The 27,816-nt window shown below is 35.9% G+C and overlaps 2 protein-coding genes across 6 annotated transcripts; one reads left to right on the forward strand and one right to left on the reverse strand.

Moving 5' to 3' along the window:
* The first annotated feature begins 491 nt into the window (after positions 1-491).
* On the forward strand, positions 492-23,668 carry LOC126967155 (ATP-dependent DNA helicase DDX11). Of its 5 annotated transcripts, none has more exons than XM_050811605.1 (14): positions 498-775; positions 883-1,003; positions 2,548-2,885; positions 5,019-5,185; positions 6,198-6,438; positions 7,928-8,195; positions 9,305-9,612; positions 11,055-11,231; positions 13,088-13,297; positions 15,335-15,523; positions 17,353-17,459; positions 20,119-20,279; positions 22,134-22,234; positions 23,053-23,668. In XM_050811605.1, exons 1-14 carry the CDS (start codon positions 656-658, stop codon positions 23,140-23,142), a joined length of 2,598 nt encoding a protein of 865 aa, XP_050667562.1. In that variant the 5' UTR covers positions 498-655; the 3' UTR covers positions 23,143-23,668. The 5 variants fall into 5 exon arrangements, with proteins under 5 accessions (XP_050667566.1, XP_050667562.1, XP_050667563.1 ...); XM_050811606.1 differs by having other exon boundaries at positions 7,928-8,141; XM_050811607.1 differs by lacking the exons at positions 498-775; positions 883-1,003; positions 5,019-5,185 and having other exon boundaries at positions 2,739-2,885.
* On the reverse strand, positions 23,133-27,051 carry LOC126967223 (NAD-dependent protein deacylase sirtuin-5, mitochondrial-like). The gene is made up of 4 exons (XM_050811715.1): positions 26,656-27,051; positions 26,314-26,508; positions 24,252-24,405; positions 23,133-23,574 (listed from the first exon to the last, which is right to left on the reverse strand). Exons 1-4 carry the CDS (start codon positions 26,965-26,967, stop codon positions 23,369-23,371), a joined length of 867 nt encoding a protein of 288 aa, XP_050667672.1. The 5' UTR covers positions 26,968-27,051; the 3' UTR covers positions 23,133-23,368.
* Positions 27,052-27,816: the final 765 nt, after the last annotated feature.

Here is a 27,816-nt window from a genome sequence, read left to right on the forward strand (position 1 = left end):
AACTTACACAAAAATGGGTAACGTAGTTGTATTTTCAATTTTAAGTCGCTTTTTAGCTACTTTTTCGAAATAATGTAATTTTCGAGAAAATAAGAAAATGCAACTTGCAAATGAAGTAAGGACAGGGATGGGATGCTGACGAACAAACGAGTGAATACGCTTGGAAGAGCGAGTAAGCAAGCTAGCTGTGGTAAATTTGTGTTTTTTAGTGTGAAAGAGAACGACGTGTTTAAGGAGTTACAATATGAGCGAAGTTCTGTCCTGTTTCAATTTTCGTTCTGCTTTACGTTGGTTTTATCTAAGAAATTCAGAATCAAGTCAACAAGATTCAAATTATCACCTAAAGAAACCTTTTGAGCTGTGTAACCTACAAGCAACCTGACGGAGTAATTTGGGAAATGCCAATGCTCCAAATAAGTTAAATAAAAAAAAACCTAATGGCAATGACAGCGCGGGAATTAATAACAAATTTGACTTGCCGCAGTTGCCACTGAAAGAATTAATTTTTAATATAATATGATAAAATAAATGGTGGATATTGAAGAAGTTTACAATAATTATCAAAGTTAATTATTAAAACTTTCTGCACCAATTTTGTGTTATTTCTTTATTTATTATAAAATATTCATTTTAGTTTCTTAGTTACCCTACAAGAATGGAGCCTGTATTTAATTTCCCTTTTGAGCCTTATGATATTCAAAAGAAATTTATGAAGGAATTATACTTTACCATTGATAATCGCGAGATCGGGATTTTTGAGAGTCCTACTGGCACTGTAAGTTTCTGATTTTGTTGTATTGTCTATTGGTATTTTCCAAGTTGTATGTCTAAAAAAGTTGATGTATTATTTTAATTTAAAATATTTTTTATTGTACTTTACAGGGTAAATCATTAAGTATTTGTTGTGGAGCGCTACAATGGCTAAAGGATAACAACATTAATACAATGGAAAATTTAAAAAAAGAAATATCAGACCTAAAACAGTCAATTTCTCAAAAATCACGTAAGTACTTGTCTTGGTTCTATCTATTTGATTTTTCTTAACAAGAACAAAATAACTAGTCAAATATTCATTATTTTCTACCCAAAATCCAAACTTATTTTTAAGGGATGTATGTCATATGAATATGGAATCACTGCAGAAAGTATTATTCCATATTTTTTGTTGAAATTGGATTAAAGCTTTATGACTTTATTGGATCTTGGCCAGTATATTTAAAGAGCCAGATGCTCACTTACTCAGGTATTCAACAGCAATTCAAAGTTACTGGGCCAATATTATGACATCTTTTTAATACCTTTCAAATGCCAACATAAGTGTTATAATCTTATATAAATCTCTGGTTCATAGTATCTTAGAATATGGGTCAGTAGCATGAGCACCTTTTTATCAAAACCACGTAGGTACTGTGGAAAATGTTCAGAAACATTTTTTAAAAATTTTGTGTAACCATTCCAAACTTAGAAAATTGCTGCAGAAGCTGAGAAGCTAAACTTATATATTTTTACCTTGACACACTTGAAATGTGCGGTCAATTCATTGATCTTAATATACATGTATAAAGTTGTAAATCATCAAATTCATACTAAATTGTCCAGGCTTTCTCTATACTTTAATCCTTGTAGGACTAGAAATATAAGTCCTTTCTTTCTTCCAACTTATCAGTTCTGGATGTCATATAGTGCACCTGTTAATAGTTTATCTTGGTGATATAATGATTTAGTAAATATCAGTAACTATATAGATGTGTTTTCTATTAGTCACACTGAGCCACTATTTTAGCATACTATTTTAGCATATAAACTATATTAGCTGCAGAGATTTAGCTTATCGTTACATATTTCAAATCTATGTACTTTGAGATGTGTATTAGTTTTGGCTTGTTTGATGTTATAATGTTTAGGATATACTTCTTATGTGTGTTTAAAATTTTTTTTGTAAACATGTTTACATGTATTTAAATTATTGGCCTTAGTCATGATAATAATATAAAATAACCAACTTTTTCATTGTAGAATTCTACATTTATTTAAGTTATATATCACACCATCTTAAGTGTTTCCATTTATTTGATATGTATGTTAATCATGATCTACTATAAGTAGTGTTATTTTGTAAAGTTTAATATATGTATGTTGTTTACGAACTAATAAATACAGTTTCCTTATTATGATATAATTTCAGTATATTTTCTTGTATACATTTTTTGATATGAAAACAGAATCACATATTAAAGTTAATTCCCTTGTTTATGTGAGTTCAAGTTCAAGTAATATGTAATTATTTAATTGCTTTTTTTGTTGCTTTATTTTTTTTAAGCATTATTATATTAATATTGTCATGTCAATACTATTTGTTTTATTATTGAATGATTTTTAAAGAGCAATTGTTGAATTTCTTGCTGATTCTTCTCAGCAAAAGCAGCTTAACATAACTTTCAATCCTTGGAAGGGAGTTGCAATTATTTGAGATGTTGGTGGACCGTTGGAAGATGGCTTGTTGATTGATGTATACCAAACTTAAATTGGAACAATTTACCATTACAGAAGCAGATGATTGGCTTCAAGAGGAGTATAACAAGATAAAATTGAATCAAACTTTAGCAACACTGCAGTTAAAACTAGACAGAATTATGAAAAGAGAGGAATCTTTTGTTCAAATGAGGAACCGTGTAATGAAGCAAAAAACCAACACAAATAAAATAGATAATTATTTTAACAAAGCCCCTAAAAAAGATATTGCGGAAGATGATGGTAAAGACATTAATGATGTCCCTGAAGAAACTGAAGATGACCTACTGATTCAGGAGCACAGTGAAACAGATGACGGATCTGATAAAGATGATGAGACTGTGGAAGAAAATGAGAGTGAAGCCATTAATAAGGTATGATTTTAAGTACTTTTCATTTTCATTTCAATTAAATATGTTATCATATGATTGATGTTGTTGGAATGGACATGAAAAAACTCTTTAAAGGCCAACAGAAAATATTTTAGTTGAAGTAATTTATTGCAAATTTTCTTATATCATTAGAATATCCTGTCTAGTCTTTTGTATGTGGAAATGGTACTTAGAAAAAAAAGGTAGATTTTAATATAGTCTTATAAAAAAGTCGTCACTTAATTGATGTTTTATTTTATTTCAAATCAACAAGCCTGATGGTAAGTGATTTTAGAGACCAATCTCTCTTTCTCCAATCCCAAAGGAATTACAAGTGTGTTGCTAGCCTTACAAACTTTAATTCATGTAAAGATTAGGTAATTAGTAAGAACCAAATGAAAAATATTTAAAAATAAAAGTGGTTTATGGTGGAACTATAAAAAAACATACAAAATTTCACCTTTATTTTATATATTATGTGGGCCCTACTGAATGTTTCTGGACCAGTAATGTGTAATAAAATTATTTAGTAAACAATTACAATATTTGAATATAAAACACTTCAAGAGTACCACACCTTTAAGCTTGTGTGATTGTCTTGAGAATGTAACATTGTTTTGTATTTAGTGTGGCAGAAGTGCAATGAATTAAACTTGAGAAATATTTGCAAAATGTTTTGCGTATATGCCTGAGGGTTGAACTCTTAAGCTTTGCACTTGATTTAACTGATGGCCAGAAAGACTCTATAAATCAATGTCGTAAAATTATAAAAAATATAGTGGAAGAGAGTCAATGGCTATATATAAAATATTGTAATGGTAAAACCTAAGTATATTGTTTTGAACCTGAAAGAAAAAGCCATTATACGGCTTAATAGGCTTGTTGTTAAGGACAGCATGTGGGTATCCACATCTAGGAGCCGCATTGGCGACTCAACTAATTTGGAATGACTGTACCAAACGCATTGGCGTTTGCATTGGCAAAATAATGCTCAGATTGCCCTGCGTAGTCTGTTCTAAGCGACTCAAACCTTTCGGCATTATACCCGTTGATGTCACCCAAGACTACGCTTTCAGCGGAGGGGATCTGAGCAAGCACGTCATCAATTGGAGTTTGAACGCAGCCCATGAGATGATCCGTTTCTGCGTTACCACAGGTCCCAACCCTTTATACACACGCGGAGGGGACTTGAGCAAGCATGCTTTATCACTCCGTCCGGATCTGCATCTCCGCTCGCCTCTCAAGGTGTTGATGGGTGGCGTTTAAATTGGTGTGGTTTACCGCTACTTCACGCCGGTTTTCTGTGCCGAGTGTGGTACTTAATCCGGACGAGTTTAGCCCGTTTTGTGCTGACGTCATAAGACGGTATCCAGACTCTCCCATTTCTACAAACTCTGTGTCGCCTCTTACGGGGCCCTTGGGCTTTATTATATTATTATCCGTTCTTGCACAAGGCGAAACAATATTATATTACAGTTAGCTTATAAAGATAAACTTAGTGTAGTATTCCTATAATAAAGTAGACAATTTACAAGACCTGCGGTGGCAGTGACTTGTGTTTCAAGAAGCCATTCAAGATGTCCCTGAAGAACAATGTTTCCAAAAAAGTGTGTTAATAGTGAAGGAATATATTATTTGGCATTATTAGTTAAAAACCCAGAAACTTACAGTATGAGCAGAAAGACTAGTATGTTATTTTTTTTAAGTGATAACCCTCACTCCTGGGATTAATCATACAAAATAAATTTGAGAACAAAATTTATGAACGATGTGGGACTCAAACCCGCGATCAAATAAACCCAGAAGTGAGAGATATCATTTAAAAAAAATAACACATTGTTTAGATTTGATAGGGCGACATCTCAAGTCACTTTCCTAATATATGCAAAAATTGGCGTTGAGCAGGTTTTCAACTGTAAAGTAGATCCTGTAGATGAAGCTACAACCTGAGAGTTGAAGAAGACATATAAGATTTATCAACGATACGTCACTCGAATGGTTGGCTTAATGGAAAGAGCGCTCGCACGGAACGCGAGAGGTCGAGGGTTCGAGTCCCGAATCGTTCATAAATTTTGTTTTCAAAATTAATTTGTGTAAGACTAGTATGATTTATATAACACATATAGGGTTTTATAGATCTATATAAGCAGCAGAACCCACAGTCAACTGTCACAATTTGTTGGAGAGATCAAACAGACAATATTCAATGATACGACAAGAGTTGTTACTCTTGCCTCCAGGCAACATTATTGTATTAATTCTGATGTCAATAAGTTGAAGAATATTAACCTTATAAATGAAAGGTATGGGCTTATCTACAATAAATATTATTCAAATAATATCTACATATGTGAAAATAAATATTTTTATAATTATTTTATTAAAATATACATATTTTGGTAATTAATTTGATTTTGTCATTCACATGGTGCCAAGTACAAAAGCGTATAAATATGTCGCAGGGAAATGATAGTAACAGAGATTTGGTCAATTATGTTAATTAATTAATTAAATCAAATATGGTAAAGAACAACATGATTTAGTATGAAGTATTTTCTTTGGTATTTATATGGTTTATTTGGTATGACTTAGACATAATTTGGTAAGAATTTAGGATCGTGTCGCAGGTGGAGGGGGGGGGGAGAGGGGAAGTGAGGAGAGGGGAAGTGAGGAGGGAGATTTTCTCTGTCCCCTGGCTCACTCCCCCACTAATGATACTTAAAATGCTGATGCCAGCATTTTCTTATGCTCCTGTTATTACTATGGTGCTGCAACAGAGTGTGGGAGGTGGTGATCACTTTTCATCAGGTGACCCTGACCCATAGTCAAAAATCAAAGACAAATAAACTCTTTATTCAATTAGGCTTAAACTAAGCGCTTTTGGATCGTCACTACAAATATTTCTTTTAAATCACTGAATTTACCATATGTTCGTAAAAAGTTGAGCTCGTGAGAAGAACATATAAGAAACTCAATAGTCATTCTTTTCAATCTATAGAGTATTTTACAAAGGCTGTAATATACTGTATAATAAATTAGTTTGTAACATACACCTGTTTGTCCTCTTCTTCCATTAAAATCCTCTTTCAAAACAGATATGCAAGTACATTAATTGACACTCTTCAAATCAAACTTTAGTTATTTAAAAAAATAATTTATTTTAAGCAAACTGAAACACCACACGAAGCTTACCTTTACGATTTAAAACAGGTAAACTTGTAAAGTCCATATAACATTGTCTAAGACTTCTACGAAAGCATTCAAGATTTTCATAAATATTCATTTGAATATAATGTGCATTTCTCTTTATTTCAGATGTTTAGACATGCAAAAGGTGAAATCCAAATCAACACTCACAGATGATAGTGGCAAAGCTGTCAAAAAAACGAAAACGGCATCATGTAAGGCTTGCCCATATTACAATCAAACAAATATAACAAAATTAAAGGAGAGATTATTGGTAGATGTTATGGATATGGAAGAGCTGGTCAAATGTGGTAAAACATTGAAAGCTTGTCCATACTATGCTGCAAGAATGGCGTTGGATGAATCTGAGGTAAGTGTAATCTCTGAAAAGTTTTTATATCTAAAAGACATGCAAGCTTATCAAATTAATCTGTAAATTCAATACCTCTGTTTAGCCAACGAATGAATAATGTTGCTAGTGTAATCTTACTGCCGATCCCAATATTCAGTCTATCTCCGGTTGTGGCCTACTTGAGATAAAAATCGTAACCATCGTCGACTTTTCTGTCCTAATAAACTTATCGATAGTAACTCACCTTATACACGTACGCACACACTGTCTATCAATGGGAGGACAGACAGCTTACCAGGGAATTAAGTTTCTATGGAAATTGCAATTCACGCGTCCCAATATAAGGCGATAAGAATTACTTATCGGGTATATTGGGACAGGTTCAGATTATTGACAGCTAATTACTGACAGTAGAACGTAATAATTTATCTCTATCTGTAGTCAATTGAAATGTTACATGAGCTTTGTATTTTTAGAGGACGCAATTTTATTTTTGGGACATGTGTGCGTGTTCAATAGAAGCTTAACTCCAAGTTTGTGGGGTTGCAGCCCTTGTTCCCCGGCCGCCATCTTGGAAAAAGGGGTGCAAAAACATTTCGTTTTGACCGGATTCTCATGAGCATTGAAGAACCTGGTCAACTTTGGAGCACTGTAACAGCGTTTTAAATGAAGGAAATAAAAAAAATACAGAAAAATTTTCCTTAAAAGACCATCTACAAGATTGTCCTACGGTATTCTTTTTGTAAAATCTATAAAAAAAAGTTATACAGCAAAAAATAAAATTTTCATAGAAATTTTCTCACTTTTTTTGCTTATAACTTCTTTAATTTTAAGTTAAGGGCAAATTCTTGTTGAACATATTTTTAGGCAATGCGATTTGCTTCAAATTATGTGTTTCCATTTTTTTTTAGGACGCATAGTTTCCGAGATATCGCGAAAAAGGTTTTTGCACCCCTTTTTCCAAGATGGCGGTCGGGGGACAAGGGCTGCAACCCCACAAACTTGGGGTTAAGCTTCTATTGACCACGCACATATGTCTTAAGTAAGAACTTTCTAAAGACTTGTTACTGGGAAATGGTTTTGTCTCAATCTTCAGTAAAGTTATAAAAAAGTGTGTGTGTACTTATGTATGCACGCAAGAAGTTATACTTCTTTGGCCTAACAAAGGAAAAATCCTTAAAATTATTTATTCCACCTGCTATCATACGTTTGTAGAAAGAACAATATTGTAAAAATCTTACAAAGATGGCTTTGACAATCAATAATTAAATAACGAATACGGCTGTATGGGCTTGAACCCTTTGCCTGTCCTAATAATGGACGAAGAAACCAAAAAAAAAAAACGAATGTCGCAAACGTCAGAAAATTTTAGAAACCAAGTTCACCCTGTTACATTTGTGTTACAGTGATGCGCTCGCATCTAAAAATTTCACTCTCATCATTTTCTCATAACGCGCCTAAAGAAGTATCACTTCAAAAACTCAGCACTATAAATTGTTGTCACCAGGTGGTATTAATAAGTCATGCTGGTATCGTTAGCAGTGGTGCTAGGTCTGGCATGTCACTCAAACTTAAAGACAATGTGCTCATACTGGATGAAGCTCATGGACTGACTGCTGCCTTGGAGAACGCCCACTCAGCCCCAGTGGCTTCCACACAGCTCAACTCTGTCAAGACATACTTACAGTTCTATATCAACAAGTACAGGGCAAGGTTGTCTAGTAAGAATTTATTGTTACTAAATCAAATCCAGTTTGTTTTGGGAAAGCTGTTGAGTAAGTATTGATTGTATTTGTTGCATAATTTATCCCACAGAATTTTTATATTTAAGAAAATATATTCTTAATATAAAGCAGATATAGGAAGGCTCCTTGGCATGGTATCACGTTTTTGGCTTCGTCTTGTAATGCTATTGCTGTTCAAAAGCAAAGCGTAAAGGGATCCTTTGCGAAAATGGGGATTTTCTTTGCACAGAATGCCAGCTACATTATGGGTACCATAACTTAACATGTAGCTAGTGAAATTAGTGGGCAAATGAGACTTGCATCTTATGTCTCAAGGTGATGATAGAGTTGTAGTGCCGCTTAAATTTTTTTTGTTGTTTCAAGAATCCTGTGCGGCATTGCATTGTAATGGGTAGGGCGTTAATTACCATTAGCTGAACTTCCTGATCTTCTCGTCCCTTATTTTCATTAAAAAAAATCTGTATAAATATAAATTATCGTTATTGGATGCATTAACCCTTAGAGCTTGAATTCATTGTTTGTGTAAGGATGGTTTGTGTACATGATAGTCGTGATTACTTTAACAATTATTAATTGCACCTGTCAGTTCTTTCTTTTAACGCAGATGACAAAAATAATAATAAGGCGTTCTGGTCATGCGGTTGTCTAATGCGCTTGACGTTTCTAAGCGAGTCGTCAGTTTGCAAACGAGAAGAACGGACTTGGGGCCATTCTGAAATAGAGGAGATGGACACTTCACCGATTAGTAATTTACTTAGCTGTAAAAAATACCGAGACAAAACTACTTCCTTTTAATGCTTATAATAATAATTTTACCACTGGGAGGCACCTTTGCACAGGATTCCGGCTAGATAATGCGTACCACAATGGCGCCTATTTCTGCTGTGAAGCAGTAATGTGTAAGCATTATTGTGTTTTGGTTTGAAGGGCACCGTAGCTAGTGTAATTACTGGGCAAATGAGAGTTAACATCTTATGTCTCAACGTAAAGAGCGCAATTGTAGTGCCACTCAGAATTTTTGTGTGGGCAGGGCGTAGCAATTACCATAAAGTGAACGTCCTGCTCGACTCGTCGCTTATTTTCATTAAAAAAGCTTACAAATATTAATTTATAATTAAACAAGTTTTATTTTTGTGTAGATCTTTTGAAACTTCAAGCAAAAAGTACCTCTAAAGATGGTGATGATGCAAAAATATTCACAGTTGAAGATTTCGTTTTGAAAGCGGAAATAGATCATTTAAATTTACGACCTCTTGTGGAGTTTTGTAGAAGTTCTCGATTAGCGCCAAAATTGCACGGCTTCTCTATGAGGTACGGTCAGCAAATCATCGAGGATGCGAGTACAGTCGACACGAAGAAATCGTTTAAAAATTTTCTGAGTAGCATTTCTAAGAAGAAAGAAGACAAAGTTGAGGAGAAAGTTCAATTGGAAGCGAAAGTGAATCAGGTAAACACGTTTTATTTTGAATTCAGGTAGTTTTAAATGTTTGTCAACAGATAATGAAACACAATATAATGACAACTTGCCGATTTCGATAATGAATAGACATCCGAAATTGATATTTTAATACATTTCCTGGTAAATCAATAATCGATCTATTGAATGCTTTGGTGATCTGTTATCAAACCATCGATGAGATGACGTATTTGTAAAAATGTGACAGATTTCGATTTGGAACTTAAGATTGAAGTAATAATAGAGATTCAGGATTGATTGACATATGACATAATAAAATAATAAATAATCATAAATATACAATTTATAATTATTAATAATCATAAATTGGATGTCGGATTTTGAAAGTGGGTAATGGTATTTTTAATTGATATCAATAATTGTATATTAAGTCGGTAAGTATTAAATCATAATGATAAAGTATTTAATCATTCACAAGATTTTTTATATAATTAGTCTTGAGTGTATTTGTTTTCAATAAACGTACGGTTTCGCCTCTACACGAGGCATCATAAGGAGATGTTGACTCGCCAAATCTAGCACGAGACACAAGACTCAGTCTCGAATGTATTGAATATAAATATAAGCGGAATTTAGACTCAAGATACCTCAAAAAAGCTTGGAGCTTATGCAAAGTTTGGGTGTTGTACTGTTATCATTAGCCATGCAGTAGTATATGCAGCGAAAGACATTTTCGGAATCTGGCCTTGCAAGCGAAGACAACACTTCATTATATTTATCATGATTTGTTGAAAAAATTAGAGTAGTTTTTGGTATAAATAAAATTCCTTCCTAAAGAAGGCACATCATATTCTATGAGATCCTGTAACGGAAGGTTGAATTGGGTGGCAGGAATCAGGTCAAACAGCTCTTTAGAACACTCTCCGTGATAAACGCGCTAGACGAAATAATAAAGCGATGACTCTACGCAACACCAAGTGATCGAGCCGTTCATAGAGTAAAGGATCCCCGACAGAGTAAGCATATACTTTTTTTTATGACAGTAAGGGTCGAGACGAGCAGGATGTTCAGCTGATGGTAATTGATACACCCTGCCCATTACAATGCAGTGCCGCTTGGGATTCTTGAAAAACTCAATAATTTTGAGCGGCACTACAATTGTGCTCGTCACCTTGAGACAAGATGTTAAGTCTTATTTGCCCAATAATTTCACTAGCTACGGCGCCCTTCAGACCGAAACCCGGTAATCCTTACACATTACTGCTTCACGGCAGAAATAGGCGCCGTTGTGGTACCTATAATCTAGCCGATATCCTGTGCAAAGCAGCCAGAGGTGAATCAGTAGGCAGTAATCTTAACACTCTTCAAAATAAACATGTCTTCTACTTTTTATGATCTTCGTGTTTATTTGTTGATGCGTCAATAAAGTTTCTGTGCTGTTTAAAATTAATAATTTATCTTATTGTTTATAGAAAACCACAATGAGCGAAGTATCCGCAGGCAGTGGTTTGTACGCAGTACTCGACTTCCTTGAGATGCTGTGTGAGAGGAGCTCATTGGGAAGAGTACTAGTGCGAGAGGTAGGGCTGAAATATCTTCTCTTGGAACCGAGGGAGAGGTTTGATGAAGTCACGAAGCAATGCCGATCGGTAAGGATTTATATATTTGAAAATTTTAATTTCATGCTATTTGCCTTCTATACGGTAATGCTGAATAATATGAATATAATGAATTCATGTTGAACAGTAAAGTCGTTAAAATCTTCCTCTTACGAACTAAACGGGAACGCTCCTGTGATTCCTCTGGTGTTGCAAGAGAATGTGGGCGGCGGTGATCACTTAACACCAGGTGACCCGTACGCTCGTTTATCCTCCTTTTCCATTAAAAAAGTACTACGTTTCGTACGTACCATACCTCCTTCATATACTACTACCTATTTTCTCCTAGGATGCAGTACAAAATACCTTTACAATTTGTTGTGTCACAGTTTGTGGAGTCCGGGTCCACAGAGATATAAAAGAAAGGTTTGAATAATATCCTTCTTAGAAGATTAGAGAACTATTTTGTAATCATAAATATTTAATCCTACGTAAAGTTTTTTTTTTACGAAACGTTTATCATTTCGTTACTTAGTATTTTCTTTGATTAACGCGAGTATTACACATTTAAATAAAATATCTTTAAGGTAATTGGTATTTGCGTAAAACTTAAACTCTTTAATAATTTATTTATTTAACCCCTCCGCCCGAAAACGTGCTCTGCAAACGACACTGAACGTCGGGTTAAGTTTTAAGTTTCCGGTTTTTCTGACAATTCGATCTGATATCATCGTGTTTTTCCTTTTCATCACGTCAGAATTGCAACAGTAGGTATAAATGATGTAGATGATAATGGAGTAACAAATTTCGATGGTTTGGCCATGTCGAGAGAATGAATGATGAATGATTGACGAAAAAAGTGTATAAGGCCAATATGCATGAAAGTGTTGGAAGGGGTAGACCTAGGCGGACGTTTCGAGACCAAATCAGGGACGTCTTGAAAAAGGCCAGGTCAAGAGTACCCTAAATCGAAGAGCATGTATGAAAGGAATAATGAAAGTGGACGAAGCGAAACAAGTATGTAAAGATCGTAGCAAGTGGAAAGAAGTGGTCTCTGCCTACCCCTACGGGAAAGAGGCGTGATTATATAAAAAATAAATAAAAGGCATTTATTTCAGGCATAATGAAACCCATAGTTACAAAAGTTTTTTGACACTGTAAAGGGGTGCCAAGTTAAAAGTAAAATTAAAGTAACTAAAACTATATACATATTAAACATATTTGTCATTCATTTTTTGTTCTTGTTCATATGAACAGAGATTCAGCGCTTAAACACTGGATTTCTGATGTCGTCAGAGACAGCCACGAGTATTTTGGTGTCGGCACGTCGCAGTTTCCGCCAGGAAGAGGCAACACGAGACCGGATTATCGCGAAAAGTCGTCCCTAGCGTCTGCGACATGCCCGACGAGCTGCAGCACCGCGGGAGCCGCATAAGAGACCCCGCAAACTGCAGACTTTTGATCGGCCGATAGTTTGGTTGGTTTCTTAATCAGTATGAAGATGTATTCGGTATTGGCCGACAAAAAAGTTTGATGGGCTACACGATCGCCTTCAAACTGAACCGTCAGCAAACTATCGGCCGGCTGTTAAATCAGTACAGCACTCTTCCGCGCACACCACCGATTGTTTAGTCGGCCAGACTCATCAATAGTCGATTTAAAACTTATAGCGAATCGTCCCTGAAACTGTCGGCCGTTAGTTGTCTAGTGTGCGCACTCATCACAGACCCAACTGTTTAGTCGGGCCAGTGTGCGCACTTAACAGCCGAACTAAACCAAACTATCGGCCGATCGAAAGTCTGCAGTTTGCGGGGTCTCTTAGAGCCCATAACGCGACATTGTACTGAACTCTTATTCTGCTCATTGCTTTCTACGAAAACGTTATCTGTCTGTAATTTTGGTTTAAGGTAATTGTTGCGGGTGGTACAATGGAGCCTATAAGTGAGTTCGAAGCGCTGCTCGGTATGAGGTCAAAGGCAGGCGAGGGCCGGGTGGGACGGGTGGTGAGGTGTGGGCACGTGGTGGGCCGGGAGGGCGTGGTCGGAGTTGCTCTGGCTTCTGGCCCCGCCGGCGTCACGCTCAACTTCTCGTACAGCAATCGCGAGAGTACTCAACTGGTGAGTTAAGTACCTGCGATGACCTTAATTCGCCGTATTATGAGTGTATAAATGTTATTTCTTATTGAGAGATATAGACATAGGTAGTTCATGGGTAAGCGCGAATGGGCAAAGGTTTCCAATGTCGAAAAATAACATATTGACTTTCACGATGATTGCGCCTAATAATACGTAGGTCACACTAAAAGTTTTGCGTAAATTAAACCTAAAAAAAAATAAATGTTATAACGAAAATATTATGTTAATTGCTTTTCAAAATACTCTCCTTTGCATTTTAAACATTTTGTCATGTCGATCGAACCATTTTTTAAAACACGAGGACCACAGATCTGAAGGCATGTTTTCTGAGTGCTGATTGAACGCTATCACTGCCTCTTCGAAATTAGAAAGTGAAACCTCTTATCAAATCTTTGATTTTGGAGAAAATACAGAAATCACAGGGTGCTAGGTCGGGGCTATGTGCAGGATGGGTGACGAGTTGTACTTTTTCGGAAGCTAAAAATGACTTAGTTTTGTTGGCCGTGTGTAAAGAAGCGTTGTCATGATGTAGGGGAACGCGGCTTTTTGGTTGTCTTTTTCGGACTTTTTTTAACACCCTGGGTAAACAAATGGTAGAGTAGGCTAGGCGTTAGCACTCTTTTGATCTTCAAGTGGAATTGTGCAGATGGGACGTAGCTGAGAAAAAAAGTGCGATCATTTTTTTACCAACGTTTCTCGCCTGCCTCACTTTTGCTGGCCTGTTCTCATTTTCAAACACTCATTCACGAGATTGCTGTTTTTTTTTCGGGTTCAAAACAATAAATCCACATTTCGTCTCCTGTGATTATGTCATAAGCAGCATTAGAAAGTCCGTGGTCGTACTTCATTCGCATCTGTGAGCACCCTTCCATGTGTGCCCGCTTGTGTCCTTGAATTGTCTCATAGGTAATCCGCGGGTTTTCTTCAATTAGCCGCTTAACAGTAGCCACATTATTTTCGTTGATGGCAGTTGACGGCCGCCCTTCACGAAATTCTTCATGTAAAGAAACCCGACCTCTCTCAATTTCAGAAATCCATCGCCTCACGGTGCTCCAGCAAGGTGTATATCTCCCAAAAGCATTTTGAAGGTGAGCGGCACAGTCTTCTGGAGCTCTCTCCGGAATTCTCTCTAGAATTTTTAAAATCTTTAAAAAATCATTGCTCTAAAATCTTTTCGTTTGAATTCCATTTTCGTTGCGTACGTAGAACTTTGATGTGTGATAAAAAACAATTGACAAATGATTTCCCGCCAATTGTTTTTTATTACTAAGAAGGTTGCAACGTTTCAAAAAATATAACATTCGAAATTCAAATAGTTTCGATTAGCTAGAAGTGCAAAACTTCTAGTGAAGTTCCCCATGTATATTGTGATATACCATACCTACCGGTTGTCCACAACATACTTATACTAAAAAACCAATTCTTTAAATTTTAGGTATCTGTACATGTCTAGACTCCGAAAAGTTTGGAAATGTTTGACGGGGACTAGTCTGTTGGCAGAGATTATCATGCTATCGTAATTAACTTGACTATAATTAAGTTTTTTAAGAAATTAATTAAAGGTCCAAGCAAAAATTTCAAGACCCATAATTTTTTTTGAACAAAGCTCAATTTAATAGTGCCGTATGCGAATACTTTACGGGAGAACCCGGGGTGCAGCCAGCTTCATCATCATCATCAGCCGGAAGACGTTCACTGCTGGACAAAGTCCTCCCCCAAAGATTTCCACGACGTTCGGTCCTGCGATGCCCTCATCCAACGTATTCCTATCTTGACTAGATCGTCGGTCCATTTTGTGGGGGGGCCCACCAACACTACGTCTTCCGGTACGTGGTCGTCATTCGAGGATTTTAATGCTCCAACGGCCATCTGTCCGTCGAACTATGTGCCCTGCCCACTGCCACTTCAGTTTCGCAATCATTTGGACTATGTCGGTAATTTTGTTTCTCCTACAAAATCAGAATTAGATACAAGCAGCCAGCTTGTACCTAATAAATTATTTATTTTAAAACATCGCAGTTAGATGAAGTGGGTCGTATACTCCGCAACATATGCGGCGTGGTGCCAGGCGGTGTCATCTGCTTCGTGCCCTCCTACTCCTACGAAGACCTGCTATTCCGACATTTGGACAATACCGGTGCTCTGCTAGCTATCGGCAAGAAGAAAATCGTCTTCAGAGAACCTAAGTCTGCCGGAGATGTTGATCAGGTCAGTTTAAGTATATTTTTAATTTATATATATCTACTTACATTGTTTACTCGCCAAACATTACGTTTATCGGCGAGATGCGCTCATTAATTTTATACATAACCTACTAATAACCTAATCATATACAAACATAATATAAAATGGTTCTGAAATTAATGTATAATAATGTAAGCTACCAATAACTATATTATTAGGATATATTATATTTCTATTACCTAATATTATCTAATAATACATTTTTAAGCTTTTTCTTAAGTAATCCAATCTTTATATTGGGGGTCTGTCTTAAAATGTCGATATTATTAAATACCATACCATATATCTATCTGTACGTTTACTTTCTTACTAGTTTTTTTCCCCTAACCGTTTGAGTATTATATTTATTTTGCAGAATCTCTTTATACTTTTCACTATACTTAGTAGTATTCTACGCCTTTTAAATATTCGACTTTCTATTATTATCTATTTAGAACATAATAAGAAAAATTTAACTTTTAAAATCATATATACCTACGAATAGAGAAGGGTACAGGTCGTCATAATATGGATATGAAAATTTAATTTATTATCTAATGTCAGTCATAGATCGCAAATGTCACAAACTCTTTCCATAGAGGCGTGTGTAAATTATAAAAATGTAAAGCAGTGAATAGGGTACTAAGAAGGTTTTTAGAAATGCTTCTCAATTTAGCGATATTAAGATAGCGAAAGTATTTTTAATGCTTACGTGCGGAGCAAAATAATTGTGTATTTTCTACCATATGGGATCCCTATGAGGATAAATACCCTCATAGTTGAGAAAACGCACCGTAAGTTTACCCGCTGGTTCTATAAGGGGACCTTCGGATATTACCCATATTTGTACCATTCCCCATTTGTGTATGTGATGGTATTGAGCTTGAAAGGCATTGGTGCATAATCTCTCGATAATACGAAATAAATTAGTGTCTGCAAATCCTACTCAAGTTGGTTTTTTGGTACCAAATTCAAATTCAAATATTTTTATTCAAAATAGGTTGTGAAATCACTTATTGAAAGTCAAAAAATCTACCACCCAAAATGAATGCCTCAGGCCTGAGAAGAATGGGCGCAAAATCGTATCACTTGTGTCAATTACGTATTCGGAAACTACGTTTGATCGGCGACCTGCTCACTCAGTGTGACATTATTAACTTACAAATGAAATTTGAAAAACAAAACTTATTTTAATATAGGTTATCAACTGTAAAGTAGATCCTGTATATGAAGCCACAACCTGAGAGTTGAACAAAGAAAAACAAGATTTTATAACGAGACGTTACTCGAACGGTTAGCTCAGTTGGCTCGAGCACCGGCACGGAACGCCGGAGGTCGTGGGTTCGAGTCCCGCATCGTTCATAAAGTTTTGTTTATCAAATTTTATTTGTATATTAATCCTAGAAGTGAGGTTATCACTTTTAAAACATAACATATTGTTTATTATTAACTTATTTATTAATACGGCTTTACTCACGTTATATCGATCTGGGTACCGACTAGTTTCGGAGCATTCGTAGGTCCTTCACCCACTACACTTACCCTGATTAAGGTAAAGTTGATAACGTTTTATTTTATTACTTGACTTAAAACTTTGTACTTTTTTTATTTGGTTATTTGGCGCTATGGACCTAATTTGATTTTATATAACATGACTATTCTTGTATTATTTTATCATTGTTTATTTTAACTTTTATTTTAAAATCTAATTTTGTTATTTTATTTGTATTTCTCGGACAAACTTGTCAACAAACACTTTGGGTAAAACTGTAAGTTAACAAGTTTATATATTAATAAATAAATATCTTCTACAGGTATTGCAAAAGTACGCATTAGCGGTAAACAAGAGGGATGGAGGAACTAATGGCGCCTTACTATTGAGTGTTGTTGGCGGAAAACTAAGCGAAGGATTGAATTTTAGGTAGGCAGTAGGCTGCCATCTTTATTTTTAATACGTCTCGGGGTTAAGAATGTTGTTGTGAAGTAGGTAGTCTACAAAATTTATATAAAACTAGTTGTCCTATACACACGTCTTAAATTTGAAAAGTCAGTCCAGCCGTTAGGAGGATTTCACTAACATACTCATGACGGAATTGAGAATCTAAACCAATATCAAATTCACTGAAGCACACAAAAAATCATCAATATCGGTCCAGCCGTTTAGGAGGTAGTTCAATTGTGAATCTAAACCATTCTCGAATCCACCTGATGACACACAGAAAGTTTCATTAAAATCGGTCCAGCCGTTTAGGAGGAGTTCAGTTACAATAGACGCACAAAAGAAATACATATATATATATATATATTAAGATATATAATATAATATTGACACACTTTTACACAAATTATCTTGCCCCAAACTAGGTATAGCCTGTACTATGGGCACAAAACAACAATATAGTTAATACAATATACTTACTTAATCATACATAAATACATGTACACATCCATGACTCGGAAACAGACATCCATATCTATACAGACTAAACCACTGATCGTATCGACATTAAACTACCACCGTTCGATGCGAAATTTATCCTAGATAGTTTATGGCAACTTATTTTTAATTGTTTAATTTATTTCCTTTTAAAATTCGCCCAGCGAAGCGGGCAACGGCTATTATTGATGATATGTGGATTATATAATTGTTAAATTTCCACGTTTGAAGAGAAAAGTATCTAAAATAAGAGAAAAATGAATTTGCAACAAAAATTTTATTCCATTGATAAACTAAGCACATACCAGAAAAAAATTTCATTTTTTCCATTCCACTTTAGACAAAGATTAACGGCCGCCTTCAATAACGTATCTCTAGTCCATCATATAAATGATAAGGCATAAAAGGCATTTATTTTCTCAAAATTGATTCCTTTAGAATTATTTTTGATGTCATTTCTAATAACTACTAGATACTACTACCGCTTCGGAAACGGCGCTCTGAAAGAGAAGAAGCGGCGCAAGAAACTCTCCCAGCATTCTTTTTTTGCGTTCTTTTCAATAAAAAATATACAATATTGTACAGTCATTTCTATCGCTATAAAATAATCACAATCCCAGTAGTCGCAGGCTGTCCGATCATTTAGATATTCAGCAGTGGAGTAATAGGACTTACGACAGAGCCATTTTTTTATAAAACATTTAAATTTATTTATAGATAATGCCTGAACAGTGGCTGGGACTTTATTATAGAAGTGTATACATTTACCCTTAAAGCTATTATGTATCTTATGAAGCCTACTAGAATTAGTTACAAGCAATCCCTTATTTCTAGTGTTATAATAATGAAAATCACTATTAAGAGCAAAAAGGTGACGATTTTTGTGAACGTATATTAAATTTTCATAAACGTACTGACAATGAACAGTCAAAATATTTATTTCTTTGAGAGACTGTCTATAACCAAGCTGACATATAACACGAACAGCTCTCTTTTGCAGAGCAAACACTATATCAATGTCAGCAGCATGACCAAATAGTAAATACCGTACGTCATGATGCTGTGAAAATAACTGAAGTACACTAATCTAGCGGTCGCTACATTCGTGTACTCTCTAATCTTTCTAACTGCATATGCTGAAATGTTTGCACCTACCGAACTTCGGATTCGAACCCAGGACAAAATTGCGTAGTAATACACTTTAGATAAAGATTACCGGCCGCTTTCAATAACGTATCTCTAGTTCATCATATAAATGTTTGCACCTACCGAACTTCGGATTCGAACCCAGGACCCTTAGCTCAGTAGGCAGGGTATAAGGGAAATAAACAAACTAGCCGAAAAAATTATATTTAGAACAACAACATATTTAAATGTGTAAACTAATGTAGATATATAAAATACCATTATGTAGTTATGTAATAATTATAATAAATATTATTTTAATGTAACGATGAAATCGCGAGCAACATCTTACCCAGATATACCTTTTGTGGTTCACTTGGTACTTAGATATTATGTAACTATTATTGTATGTTTTTCTTTTGAACAATATATGGAAAAAACAAAGTATTTCAAAAGGGTGATCATTACACGAAACAATCGGCGATACTCCTCGATTACTTTCTCTGCGATTTCATTGAAAAATTCGGTACCGGTTATTCTGATGGTGCACATGAGCGTGACATTCTTTATAATCGGCGCGGGATTAGAAAAGGATGCAACCTCTTAGAACTGACAGTAATAAAATAAAAACTTTTAAAAAAACGATTCACGATTTCAGTTGTAGGTGAGATTTAATTTGTAATTTTATATTATTATCTAAAAGGTCAACTTTATATTTCCCATCAGGGGGTTCCCTGATGAAAACCGTTGAAAACATCTGCATAATATTGACAAAGTTTCATTCGATCCTACATTGATACACTTTAAATAATAGGTGTTATGTCCCTGATTTTAGGCAGGATTTTTTAAGTTTAATTAGGAATCAATTTGTTATTTTCCAGTACAAAAAAATGAGTGCATATCTACCTTTAAAATACGCACGATCTCTAAACTATTCTACATAGCCCAACCTTTTTTTTGTAATTAATAACTAGTGGTATTTTAATGGCCGATACATCCCTACCGATGTATGTTTCAGCGACGATCTGGGTCGCTGTGTGCTGGTGGTGGGGATGCCGTACCCAAACGTCAAGTCAGCAGAGCTGCAGGAGAAGATGAAGTATCTTGACCGAGTGAGTCCGGGCTCCGCCAGCGTCTATTACGAGAATCTCTGTATGAAGGCTGTAAACCAGTGCATTGGTATGTGTGATGAATAATAGAAATTGTACACATAAAATTTCAAAACAACTAAACTGAAAACAGCTCTTCCCACTGAGTCAACCCTTCATAAAATAGTGCCACATCGTTCATAAAATTTTGTTTTCAAATTTATTTGTGTAGGTAATTATTCCCAGAAGGGAGGGTTATCACTTTAAAACATAACAAATTATATTCAACACGTGTTAATCATTTAAGCCCGCTACATACATTATGGGCTTTTATACGGAATGGGACAGGAAGTTTTGGTAATATAGTTTCATACAAAATGTATATGAAAGAGCATACACCTGGCAGACAATGACGGGACGGAGACGTGGCACTCACAGGGCGTGACATGTTTATGCCCGGATGCTCCGTCCCGTCCGTGTTTTCGCAACTTATGCAAAGTCACTACGTTCATTCAGTAGAGAGTTTACCAGTGGGAGGCTCGTTTGCACAGGATGCCGGCTAGATTATGGGTACCACAACGGCGCCTATTTCTGCCGTGAAGCACTAATGTGTAAACATTACTGTGTTTCGGTCTGAAGGGCACCGTAGCTAGTGAAATTACGGGGCAAATGAGACTTAACATCTTATCTCTCAAGGTGACGAGCGCAGTTGTAGTGCCATTCAGAATTTTTGGGGTTTTTCAAGAATCAGCTGAACGTCCTGCTCCTCTTGTCCCTTATTTTCATAAAAAAAGAGAGAAGTAGTGATGCCTTGATGACATAAGTGTCAAAAATGTTTAAATGAAACTAGCTTCCTTGTGCGATGTTTCCAAGTCGATACAATATGGGGACCTTCAGAAAAGGTGATTGGTACATTTTCTTATATTGGGGTGCATAAAAATCAATGTGCTTCAAACGTGCTAACTTTTGCCCCCTCGTTCCTATATAGTTTCCGGTCTTTGTATTTGTACTTTGAATGTCGCACAAAAACCTGATTGGGCATCTCGAAGGTGAGTAGTGCAGACATGTAAACTCGACCAGCTCACTGCCGAAGGGGCTGAATATCAGCGCAGTATTACAACAATGTGTGGGTATCATATTCTAAATTATAGCTAGCTATATCAACATTTTACTGTATGAAATTAAAATATTATTATTCAAAAACACTTATTGAATGTCAAAAACTACCACCCATTTAAAATTGAGTGCCTCAGACCTGAGAAGAACAGGCATCATACTTGGTATTATTGTCTGCAATAGTATAGTCATAGAGTGCATAGAATAAAGCTTATATGGCACTCTTGACAAAATTTGTATTTACTTATAAGAGCTGACTGAAGAACTAGCTTGACAACATTTCAGAATTTTTGATAGACCAGAAATTATCCCCACAACCTTCTAAGACACATAAGTGATATGAAACATGTGTAGCTACTGCAATGTAACCTTTAACCCATAGCCCCCCATTGTGAAATGACGTAACAGTAATCAATAGCATTGCCATCATCATCAGCCGGAAGACGTCAACTGCTGGACAAAGGCCTCCCCCAAAGATCTCCACAACGATCGGTCCTGTACTGCCCTCATCCATCATATTCCAGCGATGTTGACCAGATCTTAGGTCCATCTTGTGGGGGCCTACCAACACTGCGTCTTCCGGTACCTGGTTGCCATTCGAGGACTTTTCTGCCCCACTGGCCATCTGGACGTTGAACTATGTGCCCTGCCCACCGCCAATTCAGTCCCGAAATTATTTGGACGTCGGTGACTTTAGTTCTCCTACGGATCTCCTCATTTCTGATTCGATCTCGCAGATAAAAACTCCGAGCCTAGCCCTCTCCATTGCCCTCTCGCGACTACGAGCTTTCTCGTGACTATCAATAGCATTGTATTTTTTTATAATCAGGTAGAGCTGTCCGGCACGCGAACGACTATGCTGCCGTGGTGCTGATGGATGAGAGGTTCTCCAGAGCCTCCACTATCAGAGCTCTACCCACCTTCCTACAGGTTATATCACCTCACATATTCACACGCTATTTTGAACTGCCAACAACTATGGATCGGTATGGAGGGAAGTATTTGGTAATCCAAATACTTCCCTCTCGACAGCTGGTTGTATAAGTTAACTGTAGTTCTAGTACGTCGTCATGCTCACTGAATGGCATTGCTTTCGGCAGCGTCGTGTGCCGGGTCATCTCGTTCCCTCAAATGTGTGCGAGGGGAACGATGGCTGGTTCATGCGTCAAATCGTGAACGGGTGCAGCTTATGGTGCCAGGTTGAACTGTTATAGTTAATAAATTATTTTATTTGTTGGAAGCACTTACTAATTATGACAGTAACCACCACCATCATGTTCACAAAGCATCCTTACACAAACAATGAATTCAAGCTCTAAAGGTTGATGCACACCAGAACCTGTTTAGGTCAGATGCCATAAACAAGAGTTGAATAGGACATGCTATAATCTTCAATTCCAAACTTGCTTATTATTTTTGAAAAACACTTTATCTACGCGGACGAAGTCGCGGGTATCAGCTAATTAATGATAAAATAACACACATACTATAATTAATAATATAGCTCTATGCTCTATATAATAATATAGGCTAATGCCTAGCCTCAGAGCTAAGGAAGCAAATAATTGGTAGAATACTCAAAAAGAAACCACGAAGATTTCCACGTTATATAAGAATAGCCTTCTCATTAGATGGACAGTTCTACACGCCATTAAATCCTTGAAGACATCTGTTAATGGCTTGTTAAGCTAATCACAGATTTAACTGAAAAAACAATTGTATTGAATTCATAAATATTTCACTTACAGGATTCCTTGATCACGAACTGCAGTTTCGGCCAAGCTATGGGCAGCATTGCAAAATTTTTCTCAAGACACAAACACAAAAAAACATCTTGAAACATTTAATTCTTGTACATATCTACATAGTATTATAAGTTATATAATATATTTAAATTAATTCTGTAAAGAGTTTTAACATTTTTATTTAATTTAATTAGTTGACAAAAACCATTTTGAATACTTAGCTAACTCAAGAAAACATTTTGTTAACATCTATGAAACAAGGCCCATAATTTAAATATATAAAAATCCAATTTTAAATGTTCCTTTTGTACATTTCCATTTAATCACTCAAAGCTTCTGGTAATGTGGACCCACAAGGTCCTTGGAAATAGTAATGGAAACTAGTAGTGGCTGGTGTTGGTTCTATATTAAACTCTGCTACGACAGCGCCTCTGGCGGCAGCCTGGGGCGCGAACATAGCGGCGGGGTATACCACAGATGACGTGCCCACAACCAAACATACATCACAATCCTCCATCACCTCACCTACATAAAAAATGTGGGGCCAATATTTCATTTCAAATGTAAAAAAAAATTTAGTAGTAATTTGTACTAAATATTAAATGTGATAATAATATTATATAGTTGTTTTCATTTCTATAATGTTTAAATTAATTATATATAACAGAAATATATCACATAATGTAAAGATTGGTGTGGAACACTACTATGTTGGTAGGAATGTGATTTTAATTAAAAAACAAAACAGCACCACAGCGAAACTGTATGTAAGGTGTTTTTTTTAATGGAAAAGGAGGACAAGCAAGTGTATGGGTCAATGGTGTTCAGTGATCACTGGCGCCCATATTTTCCTCCAACACCAGAGGAATAACTGGCGCCCATATTCTCTTACAACACCAGAGGAATCACTGGCTTTTAAGTAAGTTGTACACGCTTTTTTTGAAGGCACCCATTGTGTATCGTCACAGAAACACCACACAAGAATGCTCATTCCTCTTTGTAGTATGTGGAAGAAAGCTCCTTGAAAACTGCACTGTGGAGGACCCCCAGCATCCAGATGGTGGTATCTATTATTATTATCAGATATCCTAATATGTGGGAACACCTCCCAACACAAAATTGTCTATGAAATTTTGTATAATAAAAATAATATTATTGTAAAATTAATAATACTTTAGGTAAAACTTCTTATCAATACCCACCAGCTTTCTGTAACACCGTAGGCTCCAGACTTTCACCAAACCAAACGATATGTGGTCTTAACAAGCCATCACACTTCTTACAGTGAGGTAAACTTTTCACAGGTATATCTGAACCAACAATTTTGGAATCAGGTGCTCCACGGTTAGCTAATGCCTAAAATCATTTCATAGCATCATTGTTTTATTTATAGATCATGATGTAAGGCTGCTTTTCCATCTGAGATGTGCTATACAGCTATGATGCAAGAATGAAATATCTACTTATGTTATGTGACCATTTCTACTATGTTAAGCTATATTGTAGTGAAACTAGTAAGGTGTACCCTACTTTCGGTGACCAAACAGTTATACTTCCAGCTATCAGGAAAAACTCCAAAGAGATGGACTGATTTAATGTGTGATTACAGGATTAATGATATCAATCATTCAGATATGACAACATTTTCGAGCATCTGCATTTGATAATATTGAAGGTGCTGTTTTCTTGATCATCATCACATTCAGATAATTGATCATAAGTGAACAGAGGATATTTTGGAGTAAGCAAAATGAGAGTTAAGAGTTTGTGTTTTTAAAACACTATTAATACTAGGAGAAGAAGTTGTAAAATGCCAATTTAATAGTTAATATCACACTTAATGACTTGCCCACACCAATCTTTTTTAGAAATTTCCATGGTGAGCAGTGTTGCCGTTCTCAACAGATTCATGAATATGGTTTCATTGTGATTTATTAAATTAAATTTTATATCAAAATATAATTAAATTTCATTCAATTATTAGCTTGAATATTTCATGTTATGTGAGACTATGTTTTAGTTTAAATAACTATAAAATACACCATCTTACCACCATGTCATCATATTTGTGATAATATGTGGACAAGTGACAATTATGAAGAGAAGGATACAAATGATTTAAGTTTTCTTTAGTGTTAATTCCGCCAATATTTGTTTTTAAAAAACAATTCGACACGTGTTTCGCCTCTACAGGAGGCATCCTCAGGACGTGTTGTCTCGCCAAAATCTGGCACAAGACTGAATCAAATGAGCCGGAAGCCACTCTTTTATACCCTCGTCCCATGAAATGACGCGCTGTGATTGGTCGGCTGTTGTGAAGTATTACCCCCGGAAGAGACACGTAACAAAGGTGATGGGACTAAATTTGATTGTTCATTCAACAATGTAAACATGTTATTTTTGTGTTTTATTATTTCTAATTGCTCTAACACATTTAAGCGAAATCCTTAGTCCCAACACCTTTGTTACGTGTCTCTTCCGGGCGTAATACGTCACAACAGCCGACCAATCACAGCGCATCATTTCATGGGACGAGGGTATAAAAGAGAGGCTTCCGGCTCATTTGATCCTATCCCAGCGGAAACTCCATAGGGAGTGCCGCTTGCGCCTCTCTCTCCCCATGAGAAGGTCGCCTTCGATGTAGGCTTAGAGGGCACCTGCCCAAAGCCAACTGCAGGTGGTGTTTAGTGGGTAGGCACCTAGGTTTTCACGTGAGTCCCACATAACCAATGCAGACTTAGGCTGCGTTGGTATGCATGAGCATTCACCACCTCCCTCCCGTCGTTATCCCGGAGGGTAGCCCATTCCCTTGCTTGGGCGCAAAAAAAAAAAAACTCATTTGATTCAGTCTCGTGCCAGATTTTAGCGAGACAACACGTCCTGAGGATGCCTCGTGTAGAGGCGAAACATGTGTCGAATTGTTTTTTAAAAACAAATATTGGCGGAATTAACACTAAAGAAAACTTAAATCATTTGTATAATTATGGATTTCCGCAAAGTAATGCCTAATTCAATAAATGAAGAGAAGGATGTTTGTTTTACATATTTTTAAATTCTATGCTTATTACTATAATGATGGATAAGAAGAAAAATTATTTGAAATTTTTCCTTTAGAAAGATTCAAAGCTCCTTGCTTGCTAGCAATAAACTGTCTAGAGTTAAGTTTTGTATGACTTAATTAGCAGTTTCTTATTCATATCACTTTCTTGAGTATCCATCTTGGTCTTAAGTTTCTGACTTTACCTAACCTAAAACCTAACTTACCTCACAGATTGGGCTATCATTATTTATTAGAACTTCCTTGCACTTAGTACAGCGAGTCTTGTACAGATTCCCATGCAGTTCTATGAGGTTTTGTGTGCCAGCTCTAGCATGAAGGCCATCAACATTCTGTGTTATAACTGTTACAGTTTTATCTTTACAGTTCCTTAATTCATAGTTTGCAATTGCAATATGACCCTGTAATTGTTAAACTCTATTTAGTCATAAAATATACTTAGTTAAAAATATTACTTAAATAGTTAAAAAACAATTTATGATATAGTCTACCTTTTATCATAAAATTTGTGCTTGTTTGATTTTAAAGATATTCTTACATTTATTTACCGCATTAGGTTGTGCTTTTGCAGCCACTTCTCTCCTATAATGATAAAACTCCCACACCAGACTTGGACTGTTTTTAAAAGCCCCTGGAGTGGCCAGGGAAGATGCCTCATACTTCCTCCAGTATCCACCAGCACCTCTAAAGGTTGGGATTCCTGATTCTGCACTGATACCGGCTCCTGATAAGACAACTATATGTTTGGCTTCTTTTAAACATTGTTTGAATTTTGCCATGTCGCTGGATTGTCTGACAGCCATGATGATATTTTTATTATGAACTGCTAATTTACATAGAACTCCTACATTATTTTGCATACTTAATTAATGATTATGAAAATAAATTCATGTATGTATAAACTTATCAAATAAAAGTAAACATCTTAGAATAATGACACTAGAAGTAGTCTCCGCACAGATGACAGAAGTCAGAACATTTACTCTAACCTTAGACTATGGACCCCATTAAACTCTATCTACGACTCTAACTGAACGTAGTGTTTATTACATTCTCTTTGACTCTAACGACCAAAGAATATACTACATACTCTCAAACACCTCCTTAACACCAAGGTATTATACATGTATTTGTCAAGTTTCATGCAAATTTCAAATACTAGTAGCATACATTGTTTTCAAAATTCAAAAATATAAAACTTGTTGTAGACAAAATCTGTTTGAAACTTGTTGAATGAAATTGTTTGTGAACTACATGTTGTTTACATGTTTATGATGTTATGTTTTATACTTGTTGTGGGCTAGTAGCTAAATTTGTAGAATTAAGACACGTCAGTCCTGAAGTATGATGAATTGACTATATTTGTCAATTCACTACTGGTACTGACAATGGAAAGTGAAGGTGTGCTACATCATACAAAATGAAGCAAATGTAAGAAAAACACGCTGGTACTGGAACTGGTACTGGTTGTGATTATTTTTGAGGAGATGATACCACGAAGGGGCCTATCGTGCCATATTGAATGATTTGAAAATAGAAGACAGAAGTGAAATTATGTTAAAATGATACTAGTAAATTTCGAGAATTTGCTTCAAAAAGTTACACCATACATTTCTAAGCAGAATACACACTATCAAGATCCCATGACTCCAGCACAGCAATTATTTTTTAAATAGAAAAGGGACAAACGAGCGTAAGGGTCACCTGGT

The sequence above is a fragment of the Leptidea sinapis genome, chromosome 12 (genome assembly GCF_905404315.1).
Source record: "Leptidea sinapis chromosome 12, ilLepSina1.1, whole genome shotgun sequence".
Classification (NCBI taxonomy): domain Eukaryota; kingdom Metazoa; phylum Arthropoda; class Insecta; order Lepidoptera; family Pieridae; genus Leptidea; species Leptidea sinapis.

Excerpts from the sequence above, each read along its gene's own strand:
- LOC126967155 (XM_050811605.1), top strand. The coding sequence starts at position 656 with ATGGAGCCTGTATTTAATTTCCCTTTTGAGCCTTATGATATTCAAAAG. Across the intron at positions 13,298-15,334 it reads ATCGCGAGAGTACTCAACTG|TTAGATGAAGTGGGTCGTAT; the intron begins GTGAGTTAAGTA and ends AAAACATCGCAG. Across the intron at positions 17,460-20,118 it reads AGCGAAGGATTGAATTTTAG|CGACGATCTGGGTCGCTGTG; the intron begins GTAGGCAGTAGG and ends TGTATGTTTCAG.
- LOC126967223 (XM_050811715.1), bottom strand. The coding sequence starts at position 26,967 with ATGCAAAATAATGTAGGAGTTCTATGTAAATTAGCAGTTCATAATAAA. Across the intron at positions 26,509-26,655 it reads CAAAAGCACAACCTAATGCG|GGTCATATTGCAATTGCAAA; the intron begins GTAAATAAATGT and ends TAACAATTACAG. Across the intron at positions 24,406-26,313 it reads ATGATAGCCCAATCTGTGAG|GCATTAGCTAACCGTGGAGC; the intron begins GTAAGTTAGGTT and ends AAATGATTTTAG.